Raw genomic sequence first — 27,437 nt, forward strand, 5'->3', positions numbered from 1 at the left:
CTGAATCTGTTAGATGAAGGTGAGAATTGAGCCAAATACAACAATGAGATGTAGTGTGTACTGCCTTAGTTTTATAGTAAGATCACTGACAGAAATGGAGATATCATGGTTAGATCATGGGTTAGGGTTATGGGACATTATACTGCATGAATGGCCACTATGGGACATTATACTGCGTGGGGGGCTGCTGTGGGACATTATACAGCATGAAAGCCACTATGAAACATTATTCTATCAGTGGTATCTTTCACATGAATGAGGGAGCCACACTTTCTGAACTTCTTGAGGTCAATGGTACCCTTATTCCCCCCTGTGATAAGTAATAAATGCAGCTTACCACTAGCTCCTTTACTATCACTGTGCATGGGGGGCCATTATATTATCTAGAAATAAAGCTGTTAGAAATCTGTTCATGTGAAACACTACCCACTGGTGAGATCCAAGAAAAACTACAAATTTTGCACAACCATGCTTTGCTCCTCGGTTTGCAACATTTTTACCCAAAAAAATTGGTGCAAAGCAGTTAATGAAGTCCCATATATCGGATGACATGGGACTGCCTGTTGTAACCCTAACTTCCACTAAATAATCTCAGAAACCGATGGTGCTCTTCAACAAGCTTGTTCACTCTTCTATGGCTAGCTAAGGCTAGGTTCATGTCTGCGTTTGGGGATTTCTGTTATGGTCTGGGGATCTTTGACCACGGACTGGCCCCTGACTGATAACTTCTCAGTACAGTACAGGAAAAACACATCAAAAGAAAACAAAATCGGAAGTATGAGCAGTTTGGACTTCTAGTGTGGATCCTCCTACACCCTGCCTCGCACAACTAGAAGTAGCCGTGGGCCCGACTAACTTGCCTGAATGGGCACGAGCACAGCCGGAGAAGTAGTTAACCTACCAAGGGAAATAGAGCCCCTGTCTAGCTTCACGTTTACGAAGGAGAGGCAGATACAGAACAAGCCCCCCACGGATATCCAGACGCGGACTAACGGTGAACATGAGTAACGTAAAGCATAGGGAGAAAATAAACGTGAAACACAGAATAACTGAACTTAAGCAAGGGATAGGAAAAAACAGAACTTAGGATCCACACAAAAAACCCCTACCAAAATTCCAAACAGAAAAATACCTAGGGCTCGTTGCGCCCGGAACACTATGTCTGGATAGGAGCTCAATACTTAACAAACCAGTCCTGTGTGAACAGGAGCAAGAAACTGGATGGGCCGGAATGCAGATGGTAGCAGCTTCAGACAACAGACCATTACTGAGAACAGGAACAGACGTTTAAGACCAGCATCAGATAGCATGTGCAACATCCTTATATAGTAAAGAGAAGGCCTCGCCCATGGCCTGTCAAGTATTCAGCACTGCAGAGAACTTAACCCCTTCAGAGGCCAAGACACACCAGGCACTGATCCACCAGGCAACTCACCACGTGATCCACGCCCGAGTGCCAGAGCAGAAACATCATGTCTGGTGTGAACATTCCCCTGCCGTGCATCAGGTGGTTCACGCGCTGAATGCCGTCCAGACACTCTGCGCCTGAACCTAACAGGCCGAGACTGCTGAGACCGGGTCATAACAATTTCGTCCCCAATTGCAAGGCAACCAGAACTTTTCTCTCCACATTTTTCAGGCGGAAACTCAGCAGATCCCATTATAGTCTTTTTAAGAGGATTGGGTTTCCGTTTTTTCAAGTGGATCCAGGGAATGGAAACCCTAATGCAGGTGTGAACCTAGAATAAGAAGTCAACTGAACAACATGAATCTCACCGACTATGGCTGGGGGCTCCTTGCAACTCCTAAACTCTTACCTCCTTTTAGAAACTCAGAGCAGAAGCCATTTCTTCCTACATATCTGTACAGAAATTACCAATTAACTCCTGAGTCTCCAGCATAGAGGTGGCGAGTACAAAATGCCATTGTTATATGGTATAAACAGTATAAACAGTTCACACACATTTCCCATTAATAATGCTGCACAGCTTCATTTTAACTGGTGCTGATAGATTTATAGATAGACGGAAGATAAATGGATAGATGATAAACTACACTAAACTGTAGATGGGTATATATGTAAATAGTAGATAGAGAAAGTTATAGAGATGGCTATATAGAAATAAACTAGATACACATAGCTGGAAATGAAAGATAGATTAGCCATATAGCTATATATAGAGAAAATAAATAGGTAGATAGAAAGATAGCTATACAAATAAAAGATAGACAGATAGCTACAGATAGATGGATGGATAGATAGTAATAGATAGGTAGATAGGCGATAGCTATTAGACATGTTCTATTCCATAGGTCTACTTTAGTTCTTCTAATCCTGTTTGTCATACATACATATTTTCTCTGGATTTAGTGATTTAATGAGATACAATTCACAACCTAGTTATAAACTAAATGAATCTCCTCCACTTCACACTGTGAAACAAGTGGAGATACAGTATGAAAACAAATAAAAAGCAAGCCAGAGAGTGAGATAGAGTCGGAATAAATGGCATGTGTGTGGAGTGGAAGAAACAGCATGTGTGACTGTTTCCAGTGAAGGAGAGGAGGAGGGGGTGAAGGAGAGACACACAAGCCTGAGAGAGGTAGATTCCTGTTTTATGCAGGCTACCCCTTTGCTGTGTAGCAGTGCAGCCCTCCCCTGAGCAGCAGGCTGATTGCTTCCATTCAGCCACATTTGGTATGCATGAGCACTGCTGCTTCAAGACAGGAGCTTGATTTTTTTTTTTTTTTTAAGGAGGATCAGGAGCTAAAAGAAAATCCACTTTTCCAGCCTTCCAAGTTCCCGGGAGCATCAGCTGCACGGAATAGCTACAAAGCTGGTGTGGACATGTTGATGAGCAAGGAATGTCAGATTTGCAAGGGCTCTTTTGTTCTTTAGACATCTCTCAAGGTTTGATGTTCAATTTCCCAGTGGAATATTACAAAGGGTCATGAGTCAAATTGATGCTCCCCGGCCTCTAAACTGGACCATTCGGAAGCTTTGCCATGCTGCCTTTCTCCCTTCTGTCAGACTTCTAAAGGTATGAAAGCAAAAGAATGGCATGTCATTAGGGTCAATTGATGTTTTACTATAGAACAGCTTCTGCACTCTGTTTAGTGTTAACTTTGTGGATGTACATTTACATGATAGGGAGCTGTGTGTGGGCTTGTAGCAGATGATTTCCTCTTATGCCAATTTGGGCATTTGCAAGTAGGGTTAAAACTGGCGTAAAAGACAGAACAATGATTTTGTGTTCCAGTCTGACAGATTCTCACCCTATGCTACAATGTAGTTACATTTCTAAGGCTGCAGCTAAATGTCTCGCAACCCGTAAGTATCTTCTGTATTGCCTGCGGAGGTTTGTCACACAAGGATAGTTCCAGGATGCATTTGCGGTGAACAAAAGACTGTCACAGTTGATACAATGCCTATTTCCTAGGTCACCCTATAGCTATGAGGACTACTAGCGTCAGAGGTGAAGGTTTTCATTCTGACATTAAAATCATTTGTTTGAGTCACTAAAGCAAGAGAAAGGGTATAAGGGTGCATTTACACGTTCAGGTTTTTATATGCAGTTTTTGAAACCAAAACCAGAAGCGGATTGGAAATAATAGGAATCCTTATACTATCCTTCTTGCTATGATCCACACCTGGTTTTGGCTTCTACAATGGCATGCTAAAACCAGACCATGTAACTGCACCCTTAAAATTTCACTTTATTACCCAGAGATCAGATAATAAAAGTCAACTCTAATACATCTCAATTCATCTCTGCTTTCACTAACCGCTTTGCAACCAATAATCCTGTGATGTAATGCATCTTACTGTCAAGTCACTTCCATCTAAAAAAAAATAAATACTGTTCTGCTCACCACAAACTTGCATGTCATTAAATATTTAGTTGTACAGTATTAGAAAATGGAAATCTTTTATCCAATGCGCTCTACAAAACAGGGGGAATAGTAAAAGAAGCAATGTAAAAGTTAGAAATGTTGTGTACTGGATCTTGTAGCATGGCTTACAATGCAGTATATAACAATACCATAGGCGGTCCACAGAATTTACAGGCTCTTACTTTATTTTATGTAATGATAGCATCATCTGCCATCTCTGTATGATATGGACGCTTCCTGGGTCATCCCTACAATACTTTATATCTACGGCCATTCTAGCTGTATAGGAATGTGGATCACTTGAAGCAAGGGCAAGTCTCTTTCTGAGATGTTTTCTGATAAGCCACAGATCTACAGATCAGCAGCCAGACAAACTAGTGTATGCCAGGTCTCTGACAGATGTCGGCACAGTAATAACAAGAGGCTATTCCAGGGGATGTGTGATCACAGAGAGGAATTAAGAGTGGGGGGAAACAATGACATGTAAGCTTGTGTACAGTAGTAATGAAATGCATACTGTCCCTGAAAAAAAAATGCTCCTTGGAAGAAATACTGCTTTCTAATGTAGGGAAACACTTGTCAAAACAGTTCATTATTTATTGTAATACCATATGGCGGATTATTACGTCTTTGGTTGTCTAGTTTTTTGTGTTGTCTTCACCTTTACAAGAACTATTTATCTAATATTCAGCAATTCTGGCCACAGTCTCTGGAGAACTCTCTTGGATGTTTCTGGCACTTGATGGGTAGAAGAATACACCTGTCCATGAACCAGTCTATTGATATAGTGTGCCTAGACATGTAACTGCACTCAAGCAGAGGGCCAGCCAGACCTTTACATCACAAATGTGACATATAATTTGTAATGCACTGCATGATTGGGTACAGCAACATTCAGCCAGCCCTTAGTAGTGTGTAATGTGGATAACAGATGTTCTGAAACTTGTACAGAGTTTGGCTGCATTCACACTGAGTAACGCTGGCGTTTTTTGTGCTTATTTTTGCACATAGCGCCGCGTTTGCGCCGCGTTATTTTGCGGTCACGTTGAACGGCGTATACGCGGCGTTAACGCAGCGCTATGTGCAAAAATAAGCACAAAAAACGCCAGCGTTACTCAGTGTGAATGCAGCCTAAGGCCGGGTTCACACAAAGTATTTTGGCACGTAATGGGGAACGTAGACGGCGTGGGAGCTTTTGCGGGCCGTATACGCTCCCATTGTTTTCAATGGGAGCCGGTACCGTATACACGGCGCTATTTTGCAGCCGCCGCACGGCCGCAAAATAGCGCCGTGTTTACAGTACCGGCTCCCATTGAAAACAATGGAAGCAAATACGGCCCGCAAAAGCTCCCGCGGCGTCTACGTTCCCCATTACGTGCCAAAATACATCGTGTGAACCCGGCCTTAAGTGTGCACAGGCCAATATTATATTATATTATATTAGATAATAGAATTATAATTCTTTTCATATATGAAACCACATTCTATAGCATTGTCTACAGGGAGTCTCGTTTTTCAGGTCCAAAATGCCCCCAAACCATATAGTGCTTTATAGGGGCCTTTAAAGAGAAACAAAGTAGCAGAAACATACCCATGTGACCATAAACTGATGTAGCAATGCAGAGATAATAAGCTTTTGATGGCTAATTCACCTGGCAGGTACATTGGGGTAGGCCTGATATACCAGATTTACCTTCAGACAGCTTTAGCCACAATTGACATTTCCTTCCTCTCCCTGTGTCAGAGCTGTCTGTTGGCAAATCTTGCAGATCAGACTCACCCCGATTCATATCCATAGTTTCTGGCCATAGGTATGTTTCTGCTCCTTCCACATCTGCTTGGCTGCTCAGTGACATTTCTTTACCAGTAGGGGATGAATTCTCAAGTATCAATGAAATTGTAATTCTCCCTTCCTCTATGACATGCTGTTTTTTTTGTTCTTCTGTAACATGTTTGATGTCAAATGGTAATTAATGTGTAAATATAGCACATATAGAATATCAGTTATATCTTTCGTCCACAATAAATATTCTATAAGCAAAGACTATGAACAATACATGTATGTGTTACTTTATATTTCATGGTTTTATAGCGTTGTTGCTTTTCTAGAGGGGTAATAATTCTTACTGCAGTGTGCAGGAAAGTATGTAAAATTCTCAAAAGCCAAGAACCACTGACCCGCAGAAAAGGAAACACATTTTGTTGACAGTTTAAAGCTGCTTATGAATAATGAATTGGGCACAGTGACTTACTGTGGCTGTAAATAGTATTGTATACCATCCAAATCAGTCTCAGTAAGATTATGGCCAGAATGTGTTCTGGCCCAGCTTAGGTGCTTAGATGTCCAAGGCCAGATTTCTCAGTAGGAGTAGTAAGCACAGATCCTAAACTCCTAAGTGTCCTAGTAAACAAAGCTGTCAAAGCTATCAAAAGCACAAGATAAAACCCAAATATTTCAGCTAAATTTTGTGACATTATCAGCCAATGGAATATGGCAATGTGTTCAGGATTTGAGAGTAAGATTACTTTGTGTAATGTGAAGCTCATGGGCCTCAATATAATCACTGTAATAGGGTCCCTAAATACCACGTACCATTTATAAAACCAATGTCTTATAGTGATATATTGATTTGATAGTGACATATTGGTTCCTTGAAGTAGCACATCCTGCTATGACTGCTACCTCTGCCCCATAACTACCCTGTTTCCCCCAAAATAAGACACCCCCCTTCACCTCCAGGACCACCTACAATCGGCAGTCATACCAGCGCTCTACTAAGGAAGCGCCGGCATGACTGCTGAGTATCCCCCACTCCAGCTGTTGCATAAGACATCCTCCAAAAATAATTCAGGTCATATATTTGGGAAGAGAATTTAATATAAGACACTGTCTTATTTTCGGGGAAACAGGGTATGACTCTGTATAGGTACATACTTCATCTGTTACTGAAGACATAAGCATTTATCAATTATCAATGCCATTCTTCATAACTTCATTGCTGCTGAAGGATGTGCCTAATTTACGAAGAGGTGCACGCCTCCTCAAAGATGACACATACTCGCTGGGGAGTGCATCTGGAGGAAGAAATGTAGAAATGGAGAAATGTATGCCAGCTTATAGTGTACATTTTCCACTTAATTTATGCCAGATTTCTGGTGCAAATGTTGATAATCCTGACTAGGTTCATGACTCCGCCCTCCATCGTCACACCCCCTTTTTGTGGAAGTGGCAAAGGGGCGCAAAAAACAAAAAAGTCACAATTTTCGTACAAAACATAATGCCTATTCCCCATTGTTTTTATTCCTCTTTCCTCATTGGTCATTTAACAGTATATGTTTGTTATGAGTCAATCTGAATTATTATTATTTATTTATTTTTAATTATCTTTACATATTTTGATTGTATTTGGTCAGTACTTGGCAATGTTTGAGAAAGAACATGAAGGAGAATTTAAAAGGTGTGTGCCTGTGGGGGGTGGTGGTGTAATGTTTATCTTATAAATGGGACACACCACAACCTATGGTATTAGAATCACATATAATACATTGGATTCCCTTTTGCAGACTTCAAATGAATACATCCCACACACCAGATCTCTTAAATATAGATATGTCATTTTACAGACCCTAGCCCATCAGACCCTTATACTAACCCTAGATCAACTCACTTCTGTATACATATCCAAGTCAGAGCTCTCCCCAAGCCAAGCCTTTTTGTATACAGACCACAATCTATACCCCTCTATATAGATTCCAGGCCAGACTCCCATATACAGACCCCAGGCATGACCCCTCTCACTACAGACTTGCGACCAGACCACCTACAGTTTTTTTAACTACCCCTTTGCAGAAAACTGCCATTGAAAATTTCAATATAGGTTTTTTGTTGTTATGTGAGTAAAAATTTTGTGATATACATTATGATATCTGCTGCATTTTATTCTGCAGTGTGTGGATGGGATTAGCCAGAATCCCATTCACTTTGCAGGTACTGTAATACACTGCATTTTTTAAAAAAATCATTGTGTTTTACAGTCAGGGAAAAGTGGATGGGATTCTAGTGAATCCCATGACCACTTTGCAGTAAAAACCGTGGTGAAGCATATCAATTATTCCTACAGAAACGCCAGAGGTTTCCCCATAGGTGTAATTGAAGCAGAAAGTCTGCAGAGGAAACCTCTGCAAACTTTCTGTCTAAAGCGCTGTGGGAAGAACCATGATGCTTTGTGCCGCATTTTTTCCCGCAGTGCTTTTTTGCTGCGGGAAGCTCCTTGGGACTTCAGCCTTAAAGAGAATCTTTCATCTCCTCTAAGGAAGTATTTCAAAGCTGACAGCACTCTGAGTCTCCGTTCTGCCAGTATCTGCCCTGGTGCCATAGATATCAGTGCTGTCAGTTTCCACTAACAATATAACTGCACTGTCAAATGGGTTGGCCTTAAAGCTTTGCATCATTGCTGGGCAGTGAGGAAAATTTCCCTGATGGTACACTTCTATAGTAGAGATGAGCGAACAGTAAAATGTTCGATATTTGTTTCGAGTAGCCCTTCAATATTTGACTACTCGTATCGAATATCAAATCCTATTATAGTCTATGGGGGGAAAATGCTCGTTTCAGGGGTAGGCAACGTTCGATCAAATTATACTTACTAAGTCCATGAGTGAGGGTCGGGCTGGATCCTCCGAGAAGTCTTCTCCGTGCAGGGTCCCCGCGGCGTCTTCCGGCTCTTTATTCACTCTGCCAGGCATCGGGCCTGGGCAGAGCCGACTGCACATGCCCGCACTACAAGCAGACATGCACAGTCGGCTCTGCCCAGGCCCGATGCCTGGCAGAGTGAATGAAGAGCTGGAAGACGCCGCGGGGAAGCTGCACGGAGAAGACTTCTAAAGGTAAGAGAAGAACCAGCGTTGATTGGCCGACTGTATAGCATTCTGCCAATCAATGCTGGTTCTGCATCGAACTTTTACATTCAAACAGCGAGTGGTACTCGATCGAATACGAGTATTTCGAATACCGTAGCATTCGATCGAATACCTACTCGATCGAGTACTACTCGCTCATCACTATTCTATAGTCTTATACCTGGAATGGGGCATTCCTCACCACTCAACAATGACTCTAAATTTTAAGGTCAGCCCACCCCCGACAGTGAATTGATATTAGCAGCCAATACAAATGATACCGATCTCTCTCAAACTGGGGCAGATACCTGCAAAACGAAATGTGTGCTGAATTCACTGCATTGTTAGCAATGGTATATAATATGCCCTATCTTAGAGGACATGAAAGGTCCTCTTTACATACACCACTAGACTTCAGGCCTATAACTTTGAGTGATCATGTATAAAATCAGTTTTCACATGTATAATGTACACATATGAGCATTTTACTTGTGGCATGTCTTCTTTAAAACCAAAAAGCTCCTGAATTATTTTACTCTAGTTAATCCTAATGGGCCAATGTCAAACTAAAAACCACCAATAACCACAGTGTTCTCTCCGTGTCACAAGGAGGAAAAGAAGTGTAACAGGTGTAGTATACCTTGTGGGGAGTCACAAAGCAACTCCTGACATCGGAGAATTGGGTATTGTGGTTAACCGAAGTCATGGTGGAATTTTGACCAACTATGCCTGGACTAATATAACACAGAAATAATAATTTGGCTTTCAGTACAAGTTCCTATTTCACCTGCTGGTCATTGACGGGCTAATTACTGTACATCAGAGCTTTGCTAATTGGTTGTGTCATTACCGGGTAGCATTTGGTGTAAAATGTCAGCAATACACGCAAGACTGGAGCCGCCTATATGTAAGGGGAGACTCTCAAATATTAGCACTATATAGTATTTACACATAAGATATTCACACTGCTTTATGATACAGATGTTAGCGGCTTCTAATACAATACAGCATTATATTATATAGCAGTGAGTATTCATCCAGTGGTGTTTTATGGCCTGACTGTCATTATTAACAGTTGAATGACTTTCTGCTCATAGACGCATACACAAAGCACTGAACCAACAAATCAATTAGTGTATCACCCATCTATCATTACAGCACTACAATGACTAATCCATCCTGAGCAGTGAATTGGTGGGGGATAACAGTCTACACATAAACAGGCAATAAAGAAATCTTACATTCCCCACTGTGACTTAAGATGTAAATGTATTTGCTAAGCTCTCATCTCAGCCTCACGCTGTACCACCAGGAGAAATGAAAAACTGAAAATGTATTGTAATGATTGCAGCAAATTCATTGCAGAAATGAATGCTTGGGAAATCCTCAAGGTAATAGCAACACATACAATGCTGGTAGTATCAGTGCTTGCAAACACAATGGGGCAGATATATGAAGACTGGCGTTACTCACGAGGTGTACCCTCCATCATGTGGTGACCCTGGAAGGAAATGTATGCCATCGCATAGGGAAAAAAAGGGACCTTTTATGCTTTGATTGGATTGTTAGAAAACTGGTGTATAAATCATAATAGATCTACACTAGAGATGAGCGAACACTAAAATGTTCGAGGTTCGAAATTCGATTCGAACAGCCGCTCACTGTTCGAGTGTTCGAACGGGTTTCAAACCCCATTATAGTCTATGGGGAACATATACTCGTTAAGGGGGAAACCCAAATCCATGTCTGGAGGGTCACCAAGTCCACTATGACACCCCAGGAAATGATACCAACACCCTAGAATGACACTGGGACAGCAGGGGAAGTATGTCTGGGGGCATAAAAGTCACTTTATTTCATGGAAATCCCTGTCAGCTTGGGATTTTCGCAAGCTAACTTTTCCCCATAGAAATGCATTGGCCAGCGCTGATTGGCCAGAGTACGGAACTCGACCAATCAGCGCTGGCTCTGCTGGAGGAGGCGGAGTCTAAGATCGCTCCACACCAGTCTCCATTCAGGTCCGACCTTAGACTCCGCCTCCTCCGGCAGAGCCAGCGATGATTGGCCGAAGGCTGGCCAATGCATTCCTATGCGAATGCAGAGACTTAGCAGTGCTGAGCCAGTTCTGCTCAACTACACATCTGATGCACACTCGGCTCTGCTACATCAGATGTGTAGTTGAGCAGAACTGGCTCAGCACTGCTAAGTCTCTGCATTCGCATAGGAATGCATTGGCCAGCCTTCGGCCAATCAGCGCTGGCTCTGCCGGAGGAGGCGGAGTCTAAGGTCGGACCTGAATGGAGACTGGTGTGGAGCGATCTTAGACTCCGCCTCCTCCAGCAGAGCCAGCGCTGATTGGTCGAGTTCCGTACTCTGGCCAATCAGCGCTGGCCAAAGCATTCTATTAGCCCGATGAAGTAGAGCTGAATGTGTGTGCTTAGCACACACATTCAGCTCTACTTCGTCGGGCTAATAGAATGTATTGGCCAATCAGCGCTGGCCAATGCATTCTATTAGCGTGAGTTGAGTTTGCACAGGGGTTCTAGTGCACCCTCGGCTCTGCTACATCAGATTGCTACATCTGATGTAGCAGTGCCGAGTGTGCATCAGATGTAGCAGAGCTGAGTGTGCATCAGATGTGTAGTTGAGCAGAACTGGCTCAGCACTGCTAAGTCTCTGCATTCGCATAGGATTGCATTGGCCAGCCTTCGGCCAATCAGCGCTGGCTCTGCCGGAGGAGGCGGAGTCTAAGGTCGGACCTGAATGGAGACTGGTGTGGAGCGATCTTAGACTCCGCCTCCTCCAGCAGAGCCAGCGCTGATTGGCCAGAGTACGGAACTCGACCAATCAGCGCTGTCCAATGCATTCCTATTGGAAAAAGTTTATGTCACAAAAATCACAATTACACACCCGATAGAGCCCCAAAAAGTTATTTTTAATAACATTCCTACCTAAATATAGGTTATCCCTAGCTATCCCTGCCTGTACAGCTATCCCTGTCTCTTAGTCACAAAGTTCACATTCTCATATGACCCGGATTTGAAATCCACTATTCGTCTAAAATGGAGGTCACCTGATTTCGGCAGCCAATGACTTTTTCCGATTTTTTTTCGATGCCTCCGGTGTCGTCGTTCCTGTCCCACCTCCCCTGCGCTGTTATTGGTGCAAAAAAAGCGCCGTGGGAGGGGAATCGAATTTTTTTGGAGTTTGTCACGTGATGTTCGATTCGAATCGAACACATCGAACAGCCTGATATCCGATCGAACATGTGTTCGATAGAACACTGTTCGCTCATCTCTAATCTACACCAATGATTCTTGTTTGTTTGTTTTGTGTACTTTATTAGTTATACCATTTTGAGGCATGTCTATTGCTTTGATCACTTTTTTATTAACATTTTTACCAGAAGCAAAACAGCAAAAAACAGCGGTTCGGCACTTTTGATTCTTTTTTCCTGCTAAAGCGTTGATTGTACAGAAAAAATATTTTTGCAAGTTTGTACCCCGGGCATTTTCAGACACAGGGATACCTAATGTGCATGTGTTTCAATTTTCTACTTTTATATATATTCCATGAAAGTGGGGTGATTGAATTTTTATTTTTAGGGGTCTTTTTTTTTCATTCTTTATTACACCCCTTAGGAGTCTTGAACCCCAGGAGGTCTGATTACTAATACAATTCATTACAATGCTAATGCATTGCAAAATACTGTCATCCGTATGACAGACTGCATAAAGCAGCCTGTCATACAAATGAATGCCAGACAAGCCTGGGAGCCTTAAATAGGCTCCCAGCTGTCATGGCAACAGATCTCTGGCCCCGGACCTCATTCCAGGTGATGGTGATCCTACCCAAAATGGTGGTGCCTATGTGCCATTGGGAAAATGTAGCTTTGACCAATGCACCAAGGCCTTAATCATAACAGTCTTACAATTTTGGTGTGTATATTATGGGGTGTGCAGCCTCATTGTGAATTCACCAGAGCAGCCCTAACAACTCCCACCCTTACACGGGCAGTCACAAGCAAGTCTTGAACATAGCCCTAGTATGTACTATACGTAATTCATCCCAGGGCTATATGGGACACTTCAGACGCTACTATCTAAATATTCAGATAATTAAAAATCGAGTCATGTACAAGCATGCATAAAAAAATGGCAACCTTCATCAGAAAGTTTAGCCAACAGAGTACTTGCCACTCACATCTGGGATTAGTTTTGCAGGTGCCACCTACTTGAATATTTAAGTATAAATCCCTCCCCCCCATTCCTTCATGTGGGTCACCGGTGGACCCACAGTGATGTCACAACGCCCAGCGTAGGGAACATGGCCTGTAATTAAGACAACTCAAGGATGCTAACTAGCATAATGGTCTTAATAGGCAGCTGGGACGACTGTCATAAGATGGACATATCGCAATGTAATAGGGAGATTATAGTAAATTCTCAATCAAATTAACTATTATTCTAGTTTATCTATATTATAAAAATGAATTTCTGTCTGTCTGTCTGTCTGTCTGTCTGTCTGTCTGTGCTCTAATGCGAACCAAACGACTGGACCGATCTTCACCAAATTTGGTACAGAGATACTTCAGATATCCGGGAAGGTTTAAGACGAGACTCCAACTCGCTCGGACATACCGTTGCTGAGATACAGCATTCCAAACACAGTGCCCCCCCCCCCTTAGCCAATACAAACCTGCAAGACTTTCACTCATATTCCAACTGCAATACACACGGTCACTCCACATGCACAATACAACACTGATATCCAAACTGAGATACACGCATCAGAGGATTAGATACACAGATCAGCACACAGTATCACACGCCACAGGATTAGATACACGGGTCTGCACACAGTCCCACAAACCAGAGAATTAAATACACACTTCTGCACACAGTTCCACACACTGAAGGATTTGATACGTACGTCTGCACACGGTTCCACATACCGAAGGATTAGATACAGGCGTCTACACACAGTTCCACACTCCAGAGGATTAGATACGCACGTCTGCACACAGTTGTACACGCCATAGGATTAGATACACGCGTCTCAGCACACAGTACCACATGCAGTAGGATTAGATACGCACCTCTTCACACAATACCACACAGGGGAGGATTAGATACACGTGTCTTCACACAGTTGTACACGCCATAGGATTAGATACACGCGTCTGCACACAGTACCACATGCCGTAGGATTAGATACGCGCGTCTACACACAGTACCACATGGGGGAGGATTAGATACATGCGTCTGCACACAGTACCACATGCCGTAGAATTAGATACGCGCGTCTACACACAGTTCCACACTCCAGAGGATTAGATACGCGCGTCTGCACACATTTGTACACGCCATAGGATTAGATACACGCATCTGCACAGAGTACCACATGCCTTAGGATTAGATACACGCGTCTACACACAGTTCCACACTCCAGAGGATTAGATACGCGCATCTGCACATAGTTGTACACGCCATAGGATTAGATACACGCGTCTCAGCACATAGTACCACATGCAGTAGGATTAGATACATGCGTCTACACACAGTTCCACACGCCGAAGGATTAGATACGTGCCTCTTCACACAATACCACACAGGGGAAGATTAGATACGTGTGTGTGCACACAGTACCACACTTTGAAGGATTAGATACATGCCTCTGCACACAGTACCACAAGCCAGAGAATTAGATACGCGCCTTCGCACACAGTACCACATGGGGGAGGATTAGATACGCGCATCTACACACAGTACCACATGCCATAGGATTATATACGCACGTCTGCACACAGTACCACATGACGGGGGATTGGATACATGCTTCTACACACAGTTCCACACACTGTAGGATTAGATACGCACCTCTTCACACAATACCACACAGGGGAGGATTAGATACACGTGTCTTCACACAGTTGTACACGCCATAGGATTAGATACACGCGTCTGCACACAGTACCACATGCCGTAGGATTAGATACGCGCGTCTGCACACAGTACCACATGCCGTAGGATTAGATACGCGCGTCTACACACAGTACCACATGGGGGAGGATTAGATACGCGCGTCTACACACAGTTCCACACCCCAGAGGATTAGATATGCGCATCTGCACACAGTTGTACACGCCATAGGATTAGATACACACGTCTGCACAGAGTACCACATGCCGTAGGATTAGATACACATGTCTACACACAGTTCCACACTCCAGAGGATTAGATACGCGCGTCTGCACACAGTTGTACACGCCATAGAATTAGATACACGCGTCTGCACACAGTACCACATGCAGTAGGATTAGATACGCGCCTCTTCACACAGTACCACACAGGGGAGGATTAGATACCTGTGTGCACACAGTATCACACTTTGGAGGATTAGATACATGCCTCTGCACACAGTACCACAAGCCAGAGAATTAGATACGCATCTCAGCACACAGTATCACATGGGGGAGGATTAGATACGCGCATCTGCACACAGTACCACACGCCAGAGTCATTAGATACGCGCGTCTACACACAGTACCACATGCCGGGGGATTGGACACGCGCGTCTACACACAGTTCCACACGCCGTAGGATTAGATACGCGCCTCTTCACACAATACCACACAGGGGAGGATTAGATACGTGCATCTGAACACAGTACCACACGGGAGGATTAGATACAGGCCTCTGCACACAGTACCACATGCCAGAGAATTAGATACGCGTCTCAGCACACAGTTCCACATGGGGGAGGATTAGATATGCGCATCTGCACACAGTACCACACGCCAGAGTCATTAGATACGCGCGTCTGCACACAGTTTCACTTACTGGAGGATTAGATATGCGCCTCGTCACACAATATCACATGGGGAAGATTAGATATGTGCATCTGCACAAAGTACCACACCAACAAGGATTAGACACTTGCATCCAAACGCAGTACTACACGGGGAAGGATTAGATACAGCTTTACTCCAGGTATCCATAACAACTGATCACAGGTTTTTCACTGACATCCAAAATGAGATACACATAATCACATGACGCTTATGGACATACACACAAACCACACACAAACCACATACAAAATACACCAGTGCAAAATTGGACTATTCTTATGGGGCCACTACACAAACATAACATGTAATATACCTGTGCAAAGCCGAGTCCTCCCTCTAGTTACTTATAAATAGGAGTAATAAGAGGGGAGGAAAAAATTAAAAATAAAAATAGTAATAATACAGATAAGACCAGTATTGTGTATGTCAAAGAGGAGAAGTGCTTGTCAAGAAAAGGAAAAGAAAAAATAAAATAATGATATTACAGATAAATCTAAGCAAATAGAGGGATAGTTAAACAAAGCTTCCCAAAAACAGTTTTTTTGTTAATCCCTTGGTTGAAACTGTATCTAGGTGAGAGTCAATTTAGGGTTAAGGTCAGCAATCCTAGGTCCACTAGGATGAGATTTGTTAGAGTTGCTTTGGTGAATCTACAATGCAACTGCACACACCATAATATACCTACCAAAATGGTAAGACTGTTCTGATTCTTCTTCCCTATTAATGGATTGGATACACAGTATGCCTGTTTACACCTAAACTATTTCACAATAATTGTCTTGGACATTGGACATCTGGTCTCTAAAAGGGACAATATTGCCCCCCATTAAGGCATTTATATAATTTGGTTAGTGATTCTGCCATATTCTTTTAAAAATCTGCTGTGCCGCAATATAGGTAGTGCTGCCTTGTTGTTTTTTTCTTGTAACTAAGCAAAAACAATAAGAAATTACATTTAATCTGAGATATATAGAGCTACCTTCTCCATGCATCCCAGAAGCAATGCTTTTCCAATGTGTAGTAAATCTGAATGTATATTTTCTCATCTGTAAATATACTTAAAGGAATTCTGTCATTAGACTTCCCTTTTTAACTAAATACATGTAGGAATAGCCTTAAGAAAGACTATTCTTCTCTTACCTTTTATTATTTTGATACTTGCCGCTGTTCCTGAGAAATATCTCCTTTCTTATATATGTAAATGAGTTTTTAGACAGCACTGGGGGTTGTTCCCCTGCACTCAAACAGCACTGGGGGTCTTTTTTTTTTTTTTTTTTTTGTAGATTGTGAACCCCATATAGGGATCACAATGTACATGTTTTTCCTATCAGTATGTCTTTGTAGAATGGGAGGAACTCCACGAAAACACGGGTAGAACATACAAACTCCTTGCAGATGTTGTTCCTGGCGGGATTCAAACCCAGGACTCCAGCGCTGCAATGCTAACCACTGAGCCACCATGAAGCATCCGCCTTTGTCTTCTTCTACGGACCGTTTCTTCTCCCGCGTCACCTTCGTGTCTTCATCCAAAGTTCCAATTGCGCATGTCTGCTGGCCATTTTCCTGTGGCCAAACAGGATAGGTTTTCGAACAGCACGGGGACACCCCCAGTGCTGTTTGAAAACTCATTTACATATATAAGAGACCATATTTCTCAGGAATGGTGGCACGGATCAGAATAATAAAGGTAAGAGAAGCATAGTCTTTCTTAACGCTATTCCTACGTGTACTTAGTTAAAAAGGGAATTCTAATGATAGAATCCCTTTAATTTTTATATATCTATATGATTTATATACTATAATTTGCTCTATATAAATGTAGATTGAGACAATGCAGAGAACCAGGCCACATGTTGTGGAAAAGCTGCTGGGTTCCGATGACAAACTCCCTTTAAAGAATACCTGGCATCTATCTTGATATGCCTACAAATTCTTACATTCATAACATACTCCTCAATATTAAATTTGCAACACCAAGCAGGAAAAAGTCTTGGCATTATGGAAATCAGAGGATCGATAGACACGTTAATAATATGCAAATGATAAAAAATGGAAACTCAGTATTAAACACATCTTGATTTATTCAGTATAGAGTATGAGCAGGACATGTAGAAATACATGCATTTACACGCTTTGCTTCAATGAGGTTATTAATGGTTGTCTGAGGAATATTATGTCACGCTGAATGCACTTTGGCATACAAATCATTAAGATTGGCTGCTGGCGGTTCCCTTTGCAATTGCTGACCAATGATGTGCTTGATGGGAGACAAGTCTGGAGATGCTGCAGGCTGCGGTATTTCAATTAGGTCATGCAGACTGCTCACCATAGCACGTGTGGCGGTGTTTTATTGAAAAACATCTCCTGGGATACTTGGGCAAATTACCAAACCACTGGTTGTGTGACCAAATCAATGTAATGCTGAGCTTTTAGTCTACCTGTTATGAAGACTAGGGGGGTTTAGTTATCTACATTATGCCAGCCCATACTATAAACCCAGGAGTAGGGCCGGTATGAAATTTCCTCATCATGGAGTTGCCATTGTATCCAAGACAAAAGTAGGTCTGGCCTCCATTGACATCTTGCTGTGCACCATGATAGATTTTGAGAGCAGTAAGCTGAGTTCAATGGAATACGTATAGCAGGACATCTGGTTCGTAGTCTAATATAATGCAAACACCTTCTGATGGCTTGCGTCAATGTTGTTTACTAGTCTAGACTTGGGATGTGACATCCAATTTCACTTACAGTACAGAAAAGATTACTACACGCCATTCTTCCAGTCAGATGCTCTATCCATAGAGAGGTTTGCTTCTGCACATCTCTTGCTGTCGTTCCAGTTTGTTGAACACTGCTGATATCTCAGCCTAGGCCCGATCTTCTAGAGCGATAAGGTAAGGATTCTACAATAACTGACACATCACACAGGAGGTATCGCACAATCATCCCACACCACTTCTCCCAATTTTTGAGGTTTCATGTGGCTAAATGAATTTACTTTTAAGTAAGTAAGTTTTTTTGGCTTTTATGCCCCTCCTATATGCCACAGATTGGTGTTACTTGCTTGAAAATCTGATCAATTGTAGATCTTAGCAACACCTCCTTCCTCCTCAATTTGCATATCTTAACAGCCTGCCTTTCTTCATATTAGAATTTTAATATTAAGGAAGGGTTTTTTTTTATGTAGATTTAGGGCTCACATAGAGCTCACAATGTACATTTTCCCCTATCAGTATATCTTTGGAATATGGGATGGAAATCCACACAAACACAGGGAGAACATACAAACTCCTTGCAGATGGATTTTTCCCGAGGACTCCAACGCTGCAAGGCTGCAGTGCTCACTGCTAACCACTGAGCCACCGTGTGGCCCCATATTAAGGAGGGTTTAACAATTCTGGAACATCTTTCTCAAACTCTACATTATGCCGTTCTTCTATTATTCCTCCTAGAAATGTATGGGTAAATTAAAGCACTCCTTAAAATCAATAGCTTGCCGGTCTTACTACATTTTGTACGTGGACCTACAGCAAAAAAAACTTACATTTATATTATGGTTCTTTCTTAAGATTTAAGGGGTTACATTGTGACGTGTCCAGACCCCAGAGTATAATTAGTGGAGCCACTATGGGACATTATAGTGTGTGTGTGTGTGTGTGGGGGGGCACTATGGGGCATTATACTGTGTAGGGAAGGCCACTATGGCTATTCTGTCACAGGGACCATGGTACCCTTAATCTGCTCTTCATCACACCTGATTGAAATGCCATGAACCAACTTTTGGCCTTTAGCCTTAAAATATGCCAGATAGTACCTAAACTTTTGGGGGTCATCAACATTGTATACATGATTGAGAGCACAAAAAATATTATAACTAGGTAAAAAAAATGTATATATTTAGATTTAGGCATTCTTTAGCAATATCTGCGTATACACTCTTTCTAATGTTCATCTACAACATGCAGTTATAACAGTTATATTGGAACAGTATTAGGATTCAGTGTAGTGTCTCTGCAGTAATTCTTTAAACTGGCGTTTTGTGGTTCTGAAGCACGGAAAGCAGGGGGTTAGGGGTTAATGAGGTATTCCCATTTCAATGATCCTATCTATACTGTTAGCTTATGTAAATTCAAGAGTTTTCCTAAATACATTGCTTTAGCACCCTTGTAATAAATTTTACTGGTAGTACCTGGGCACCATTCTCTGACAATAAGCTAAACTATTGCCCAGAACTGTACAAGTGATTTATGGTCCTTGCAGTCTTTTAACTACACTTCACCTGAGTCAAGATGAAAGACCTGACTAATATCAGCTCTGTACATCATAGTGGTTAGCACCCTGGATTATGAAAAAAAAAAAACTTTTTTATGTATATAAAAGCTTTGCAGGATCATTTCATCCTACATTCAAAGCAATATTATAGACCATCACAAACTAATAACTGTATCTGATCTCTTCATATGTAACTAGAATGATGTTCCGCAGTTCTTTCTCATATTGTGTCTTACTGCTGGCAGCCCATTAGATGTTTTCAGCAAAGGGAACTGCATTCTTCATTTTCTTTTCCCCTACAATGAAATAAAATCAATGGACCTTCATACCAGCTCTTATTTAGAATGTGCAGTTGTAGTTCTCAATTGAAGAACTGTAATGGATGTGACTTTGGTTTTGGGCAATTTAGATAAATATTGGGGGAGGGGAACTATTTCCATGTAAAACAAAGTGCATTACAAAAGATGTTTAAAAACTGTTTTTCTAGAAAAGAAAATTTCTCCTAAATGTATAAATCACTAGTATATTGAGCTTATAATATGTCAGCTATTATATCTTCCTGACAGAGGCATAACTTCAAAATCTGTAACAGGGATTTATGACTTAAGTTATGACCTCAACCAATTGAAGTCAATGGAAGGTTTTTTTTTTAAATTCCTCACCATTTTCCTCCATGTGAATGGACACTTACATGGTAGCCATCTAGCCAATTCTCTTGGGCCTGAGGCTTCAAGGGCCCAGTGGCGAGTAATTGCCATATTATAATCCACTGGAGGTGAGTAAAGGTTGGGCAAACCTTATGAAATTTGTCTTGAAAATATTTGTGGTGGATTCGAAAAATGTTGTCTGAACCAGAACTATTATTATTATAGTCTGGGGTCTCTGATGAGGAAACACAAGTCACCTACCCTGGGTGATTGAAGTTAAGCCGAATCCTTAATCTGGAACTCTTAATCTGCTCTGGGTCACAATTGCTTCAAATACCATGAACCCCTTTTAGCTCGAGTTCAAAAATCTGCCAGATAGGTGGTTATTAACAATGTATACATGAATGAGGACACTGAAATGTATAACTAGGTAGTGTATATGCTTATATCTCTGTCTACTCTTTCTACTGTGCATCTATAACATACAATTTTATTGGAACAGTATTAGGATTCAGAGTAGTGTCTCTGCAGTAATTCTTTAAACTGGAGTTTTGTGTTTCTGAAGCACTAAAAGCTGGGGGATTAGTGGTTATCACGAAAGTCTACTGTGGTGCTTGGAGAGCAATGTAACAGATTTCTTTTGGCCGTGATATTTCTGTAACATATTCTGTTAATTAAATATGGAGCTTCGCCATATAAGAAGAGCACTTGAAACATAGAACCAGCCTAAGCAATCAGATCATAGTGGGAACTAAAGCTACTGGCTAATAAAAGGACATTAGAACTACTATTAAAAGGGTATTCTTACTTCAGCATCCAATCCCTAACCACAGGATCAATTACAGATTGATGGGGGTCCAACCAGTTGATCCTCCCATGAGAATGGGGATCAGTAAGAAGATGTTGTGGAAGAAAAACTTCTTTAAAGTGCAATAACCTTTTGAACAACTTTAGTTTAATTCTGTTATTAATACATTCTGTAAGAAACTGTAATAAAGTGGTTATCTACTTTCAAATATTCATGGCCTTTCCTTAGGATAGGCCATCAATATTAAATCTGCAAGGGTCAAACACCTAAGATTTCCGGAGATCATCTGCTCCAGGATAGCACGGCCCACCCGCTGTACAAACTGTAACAGTGGCTTTAGGTACTGCAGCGCTGCCCCATAGACTTCAATGTACAGCAAGTGAGCTCCTCCTGGCATGTAAACTTTATCGGGAGCCGTGCTGTCTCAAAGCTGAGGATCTACAGGGTCTCGGGTGTTGAACCCAGTGGTGAACCTAGCCTTTCTGCTGCCTGAGGCAGATGGCAGAAAGACAACCCCCCCCCCCCCCGCCGGACTGTATACCGAGGGGGGGGGGGGGGGCATTACATTACAGTGAATTTTTTGGTGACTTACCGGAGACGTCCCTGACTAATCGCTCACATTTCCCGTCTCTTCCCTCTGGACCGCCATGACCACTTCTTCCAGCATGTGATTTGTCTCTGTAAAGTTTGCAACACAGACATCTTTGACTCCTCACTTCTCCAGGCACCCGACACATATTGTCCTCACCTACACAAAGTCTCTTAAAGAAGACCTTTCATGAGTTGGGGCACATGCGGTTTTATATACCGCTGGAAAGCCGACAGTTCTGTGCCCCTGGTTAGGAGCTATTGGTGCCGGTAACGTAGCTCTTCACAGTCAGAAGGGCGTTTCTGACAGTCAGTCAGGAACACTGTTATTCACAGCAGCGCCTATAGTGCTGTACAGTGTGAGCGGGGAGGAACGCCCCTCCCTCTGCTCACAGTGCTTGTCCATAGACGAGTATTATCAGGAGGGGAGGGGCGTTCCTCCCCGCTCACACTGTACAGCACTATAGGCTCTGCTGTGGAGAAAGACGTTACTGACAGACTGTCAGGAACGCCCTTCTGATAATAAAGAGGTTCGGTATCGGCACCGATAGCGCTTTACCCGGGGCACAGATCGGGAAAGCCAACAGTGTGCTGAACACAGCGCACTGTCGGCTTTCCAGCGGTATATAGAACTGCCTGTGCCCAAATCGGTGAAAGGTCCTCTCTAAATAGTGCCCCATATTAATAATACCGCCCTCCTTATATTAATAATGCTCCTAACAGTCCCTATATAACCCCCCCCCCCCCCTTGTATTAATGATAAGGGCTGTTAGGGGCATTATTAATACAAGGGGGAGGGTTGGGGTGCTGTGGGAGGGGGGCTTTTAAATGTCTGTCTGGACCTTAAGGACTGTTTTTTTCCCACCCACTTGTAATTCTTGCACTTGGGGGTTAACAGGAGCAAGTGCTCCTGTTAACCCCCAAATGCAAGAATTACAAGTGGGTGGGAAAAACAGTCTTTAAGGGCCAGACAGACATTCAAAAGCCCCCCTCCCCCAGCACTCCAAAAAAATCACTGTTATCACTGTGTACTAACTGCTGTCTGTTCTTCTGCCTGCCCAGCGGTCTTGTGAGACCGCGTAGGAGAGCAGGCACACGTCGGCCACGTCACACGGCGTGTGGGGAGGAGGGGGCGGCAGAGCATGCAGGAGCATGCACAGAGCAGGCAGGGAGACAACCTGCTATCTGCTAAGAAGGAGGGGCGGCCTTTGGAGCAGCGCTGCTGCTACATAGGTGAGAGTTATAGCAGCGCTGCGTCCACAGGCCCGCCCCAAACTTCCGCTCACTTCCCCTGCTGGGCTGGCGTAACACTAAGCCAGTCCAGGACAGTTCGCACGCAGCTTGTCCTGGACTAGCTTAGGTCAGTAAAAAGGCCGCCCCCCCCGGCATAGCGCCGCCTGAGCAGTCGCCTCATTAGAGGTGCGGCGCTGGTTGAACCCTCACAGATCTATTATCGATGGCCTTCCCGAAGGATAGCCCATTAATATTTGAAAGTGGATAATCCCTTTAACCAATTTTGGCTGTTTTAAGGCTTTAAGACTTTTAAAATATGTAATCATAATATCTGGATAAGTAAATATGTAATTGATTTACTTTAAAAAGATCCCCACATTTCCCTGATATAAACGCTAGATTGGGCAATTTCGCTGTTTCTGGGGACGTTCCATGCCTTCTTTCAATCAGCACTTCTAGCTGATACAGGGTCCAATGTGTCAGGCATACAGGGGGAAGCAGATGATTCTTGGCCATTACTCTCTACCTAGAATGCGCCGCCCATTTCAGTAGCGAGAGCCGCAGCACACTGAATACACTAGGGGGGAGTAGATAGAGAACACAGTATGGAAGGATGATAAGAGAGTGAGCCATGAAACTGTGGAGGGAGCAGATGGAGTGGGTGCTGTATCTCAGCTGGTAAACCAACAGGGGCACTGGGTATGCATGGGCAACAAGAAAGGAGCTATGCAGGAGTTTTTTTACTGAACACATTGGAAAAATTTTTGAAAATATCTTTATTCCTGGAAAACCCCTTTTAATTTTCTGTGTTTTACCCAAAGAATTAGAAGTTGACAATGTTCTGGACTGCTTTCCACTTTTGGTAATTTTAGGTTTCATGATGAAGGCCATTTTACTCTAGGTTCACATCTGCACTTGGTCTTCCGTTCTTTGGTTACCTGCAGAAAACGCCCAGACTCCATAGACTATAGTGGAGTCCATTGGATTTCTGCCCAAAAAATGGGGGGAGAAAAGTCCAAGAGAAATCAAGCAGGACATTTCTCTCTGCATTTTTCTAGCAGAATGGGGTATGGAATCCTTGAACAGAATCAGAGTACAGGTGTGAACCTAGCCTTACATTGTCTCACTACACAGGTGCTCCGTTTCCTCTCTAGTCCCAGCTACTAGAACCAATCTTGGGTATGGGCGAAGGTAAGGACAAAGCTTGAAGTGGCATTGCTATGGTGTCTCTTGGCTGGCACTATAACTGCATTGATGCTACAATAGTTCATCTTGGTGTTAGAGGCAATATAACTAGGGCAGTAATGAAAGCACTGTTGCTGGCTTTTTTACCATAGTTTATCATTAAATGCAAGCAACGATTGCAAATACCATCACGATCCCACAGGTTATAAGGTGCCCTGGTCTTTTATTGCCTTGACAACTACCAGAATAAATCATACCAGGGGCAAATGACCACAGCAGGAATTATTCTCACCTTGCCAAATATTTTTACTATTTATACAAATTTATACATTTTTGTTACACTGGGGGCCCCAAAATTAACTGCTAAGTGTGTACGACAAATAATAAAGTTTCTGGCTAGTGTATGACCTGCATCCTGCATTATTAGCTATTTCCATCACTGCGGCTTTATCTGTAATTCTCTGTGTTCCCCAAGCTGGTGTGCGGAGACTGTGAAATGGTGTTTCCTATAGACAACTCATGGAGAAAACAGGAGATTCTGCTTGCTAATGCTATCATTCACTCAAAGGAAACAGGGAACACCTTATACAGAAGAACTGAATAATATAGATGTGAATAAATCTATGTAAAATTGTACTCTGCTCCTTATACTGCCATTCAATGCTAAAATGACAACAGAATGTATTTATTTAACTGCATTCAGAACATGTCTGACACTGTCTAAACCCATATTATCCTATCCCAGTGCTGCCTCAATGTATTATAGGGCTCTGAATGAGAACTGAATGCTGCACAGTGGATAGATGCTGCTGCTTTCCTGGATTTCCAGTTGTTATAAGCTATTAAGACAGTATTTGTTTGACATGGTTTTTATAAATCTGCTCTTTGTTTTCTCTTGCAATGCTCAGAGGGGGGATCCAGCTGCTAAAAAAAACCCTTCCTCCCCCTCCCCCCCCAATGAAATTTACTCATGGATTCTGAGGGTTTACTATTCATTTCTACACAAGACATGTCTGCCACCTTTTTATTTTGCAAGGATTTTGTTAGCACACATGTAATTTTACCAACTGTAAGAATTCTCTCCAATAGTTAATCATTGGCTCCAAAGATCTGTGAGGTTGTTCTTTGTTACTTCCATTTTTGAGCCAGTCCAAGCCGAGACATGATGGTACATGCATCACTTTGCCATATCAAACCCTGTTCAATAGCAATGAATTGAACAATGCTTTCACTTTGTATCCACAGAGTATTGCATCAGGTCCAACCTGTTTAGAAGCTTTTTTGCAAAATACATGGCTTAAAGGGATTCTATCATTTAAAAACTTGTTTTAAACTAAAACCATATAGGAATAGCATTTATAAAGGCTATTTATCTCTTACCTTTATCTTGATGGTCCGCGTCACCATTTTTGAATTTTGTCTTCTTTCTTCTTTAGACTAATTGTGCTCAGAACACACAGGGGGCGCTCTGAGCTTGTCATTCATCCAGTGCAGCCTCGTGTAGGAGACCACCACAAAATGGTGACAGAAAGTGTGCAGTTGGCTGTTCCGTCAGCCATTTTGCGGTGGTCTCCTGTAAGAAGAGAAGGATAATGGCCGATGGAACAGAAGACCTACATGGTTTTAGTTTAAAATGAAATTTTTAATGATAGAATCCCTTTAAATCCTGTAGAAATAACAACTCTCTTGTACAATGGAGTAGCCATTCTATATTACTGTGTTCATCACTCACGGGCAGAAAAATGAACAGTGTTTATTGTTACATACAGCTCCGACATCAAATAAAGACAAAAACCATTATACCTGCTGTGCATGTAAGCATGTGTATCTCATGGAGAGCACAGGTAGAATGATAGTTACGACAGAGGTCATCAGTCTTAAGGGAAGTGTTTCCTCCATACATACAAATTGTCACAGCAAGATGGAACATTTTCTATTTCTGCTGCATCCCATACTTAAAAGAAAGGGGCAGCAGAAATAATTATAATACCGATAAGCACTTGAGTGATGATCTAATTTTCTAATGTTAAAGTATGGGCTTATAGTATGGTTATAAGATATACATTCTACAATAACGACACTATTCGAGATATATACACATATACATACAAGCATACTCCACTGTCAACATTAGCTTACACAGCACTTTGATGAATAATATAGTTTTGGTATGTATGTCACTTTTGTACATTTGGAGAAAAAACAACTGTGAAGTTTTATAGTGTACTGGACTGGGCCTTTGGCTCGGGGAACACTGCTTTTGCTGCTTAGATAGGATGCGTGATGTCATAGCAGTAAAGGGTCAACTCCGACTGCAAGGGGTGGTGTAGACAGGAATGTGTAGATAGATAGATAGATAGATAGATAGATAGATAGATAGATAGATAGATAGATAGATATTGTAAGCCGATGACTTGTAAGGTACTGGAAGGGGTGTATATCTCACCCAGATTGCTCAGATGGGTGAGATGATGAAAATCCAGAGGGTTTGTTTCTAAGCAAACAACTATGTTTGCTGAGCATCATTTAAGTACTGTCCACAGGACTGGATTTTTAGTCAATGGCAGGTAGGCTGGTAGTGGGACTTGTCATTCCCATACCCTCCTGTCTACACCTTATGGACCCTCCTCCGTGAACTCAGCTGTCTGGGGTTCTCCTTGTTAGCAAGGAATAAGAAGTCTGCTAGGAGGGAAGACTATGGCAGAGTTTGGCTGGAAAGCCACAAAGGGGATTGCTACCGCTGGAGATGGTATTGACTATCTGAACTTGTCTATATTCTACGTGAGGTAACCAAATTTCTGGTTAGAGCCCAGACGGGCAGATGTTTATTTTATGGTTTCTTTCGTGTTGCATAAACCAATTGTGTCTGGTGTAAATAAAACTCAACACTTGGACTGTAACCTTAGAGTTTGTGTCATTGCCAGTACCCCCAGATCCTGAATATATAGATTAGATTTATATTTAGCTATATCTAGAAAAACAAAGTGACAACAGATATAAGTATCTCTAAAGCCAATTTTTTTTTAGGAATTTCTAAAGGGGGAAATCTGCTTAAATA

At 42.3% G+C, this 27,437-nt stretch overlaps 1 protein-coding gene across 2 annotated transcripts in view; it reads left to right on the plus strand.

Moving 5' to 3' along the window:
• Positions 1 to 2,500: 2,500 nt before the first annotated feature.
• TRPM3 (transient receptor potential cation channel subfamily M member 3) overlaps positions 2,501 to 27,437 on the plus strand; it is a 389,792-nt gene continuing 364,855 nt past the window's right edge. Inside the window, exon 1 of one of the 2 annotated variants that reach the window (XM_075278698.1) lies at positions 2,501 to 3,041. In XM_075278698.1, coding sequence (XP_075134799.1) covers positions 2,952 to 3,041 — 90 coding nt within the window. In that variant the 5' untranslated portion in view covers positions 2,501 to 2,951. The remainder of the gene's footprint in view (positions 3,042 to 27,437) is intronic. The other variant, XM_075278690.1, reaches the window with a different exon arrangement.

Source organism: Leptodactylus fuscus, chromosome 1 (genome assembly GCF_031893055.1).
Source record: "Leptodactylus fuscus isolate aLepFus1 chromosome 1, aLepFus1.hap2, whole genome shotgun sequence".
Classification (NCBI taxonomy): Eukaryota; Metazoa; Chordata; class Amphibia; order Anura; family Leptodactylidae; genus Leptodactylus; species Leptodactylus fuscus.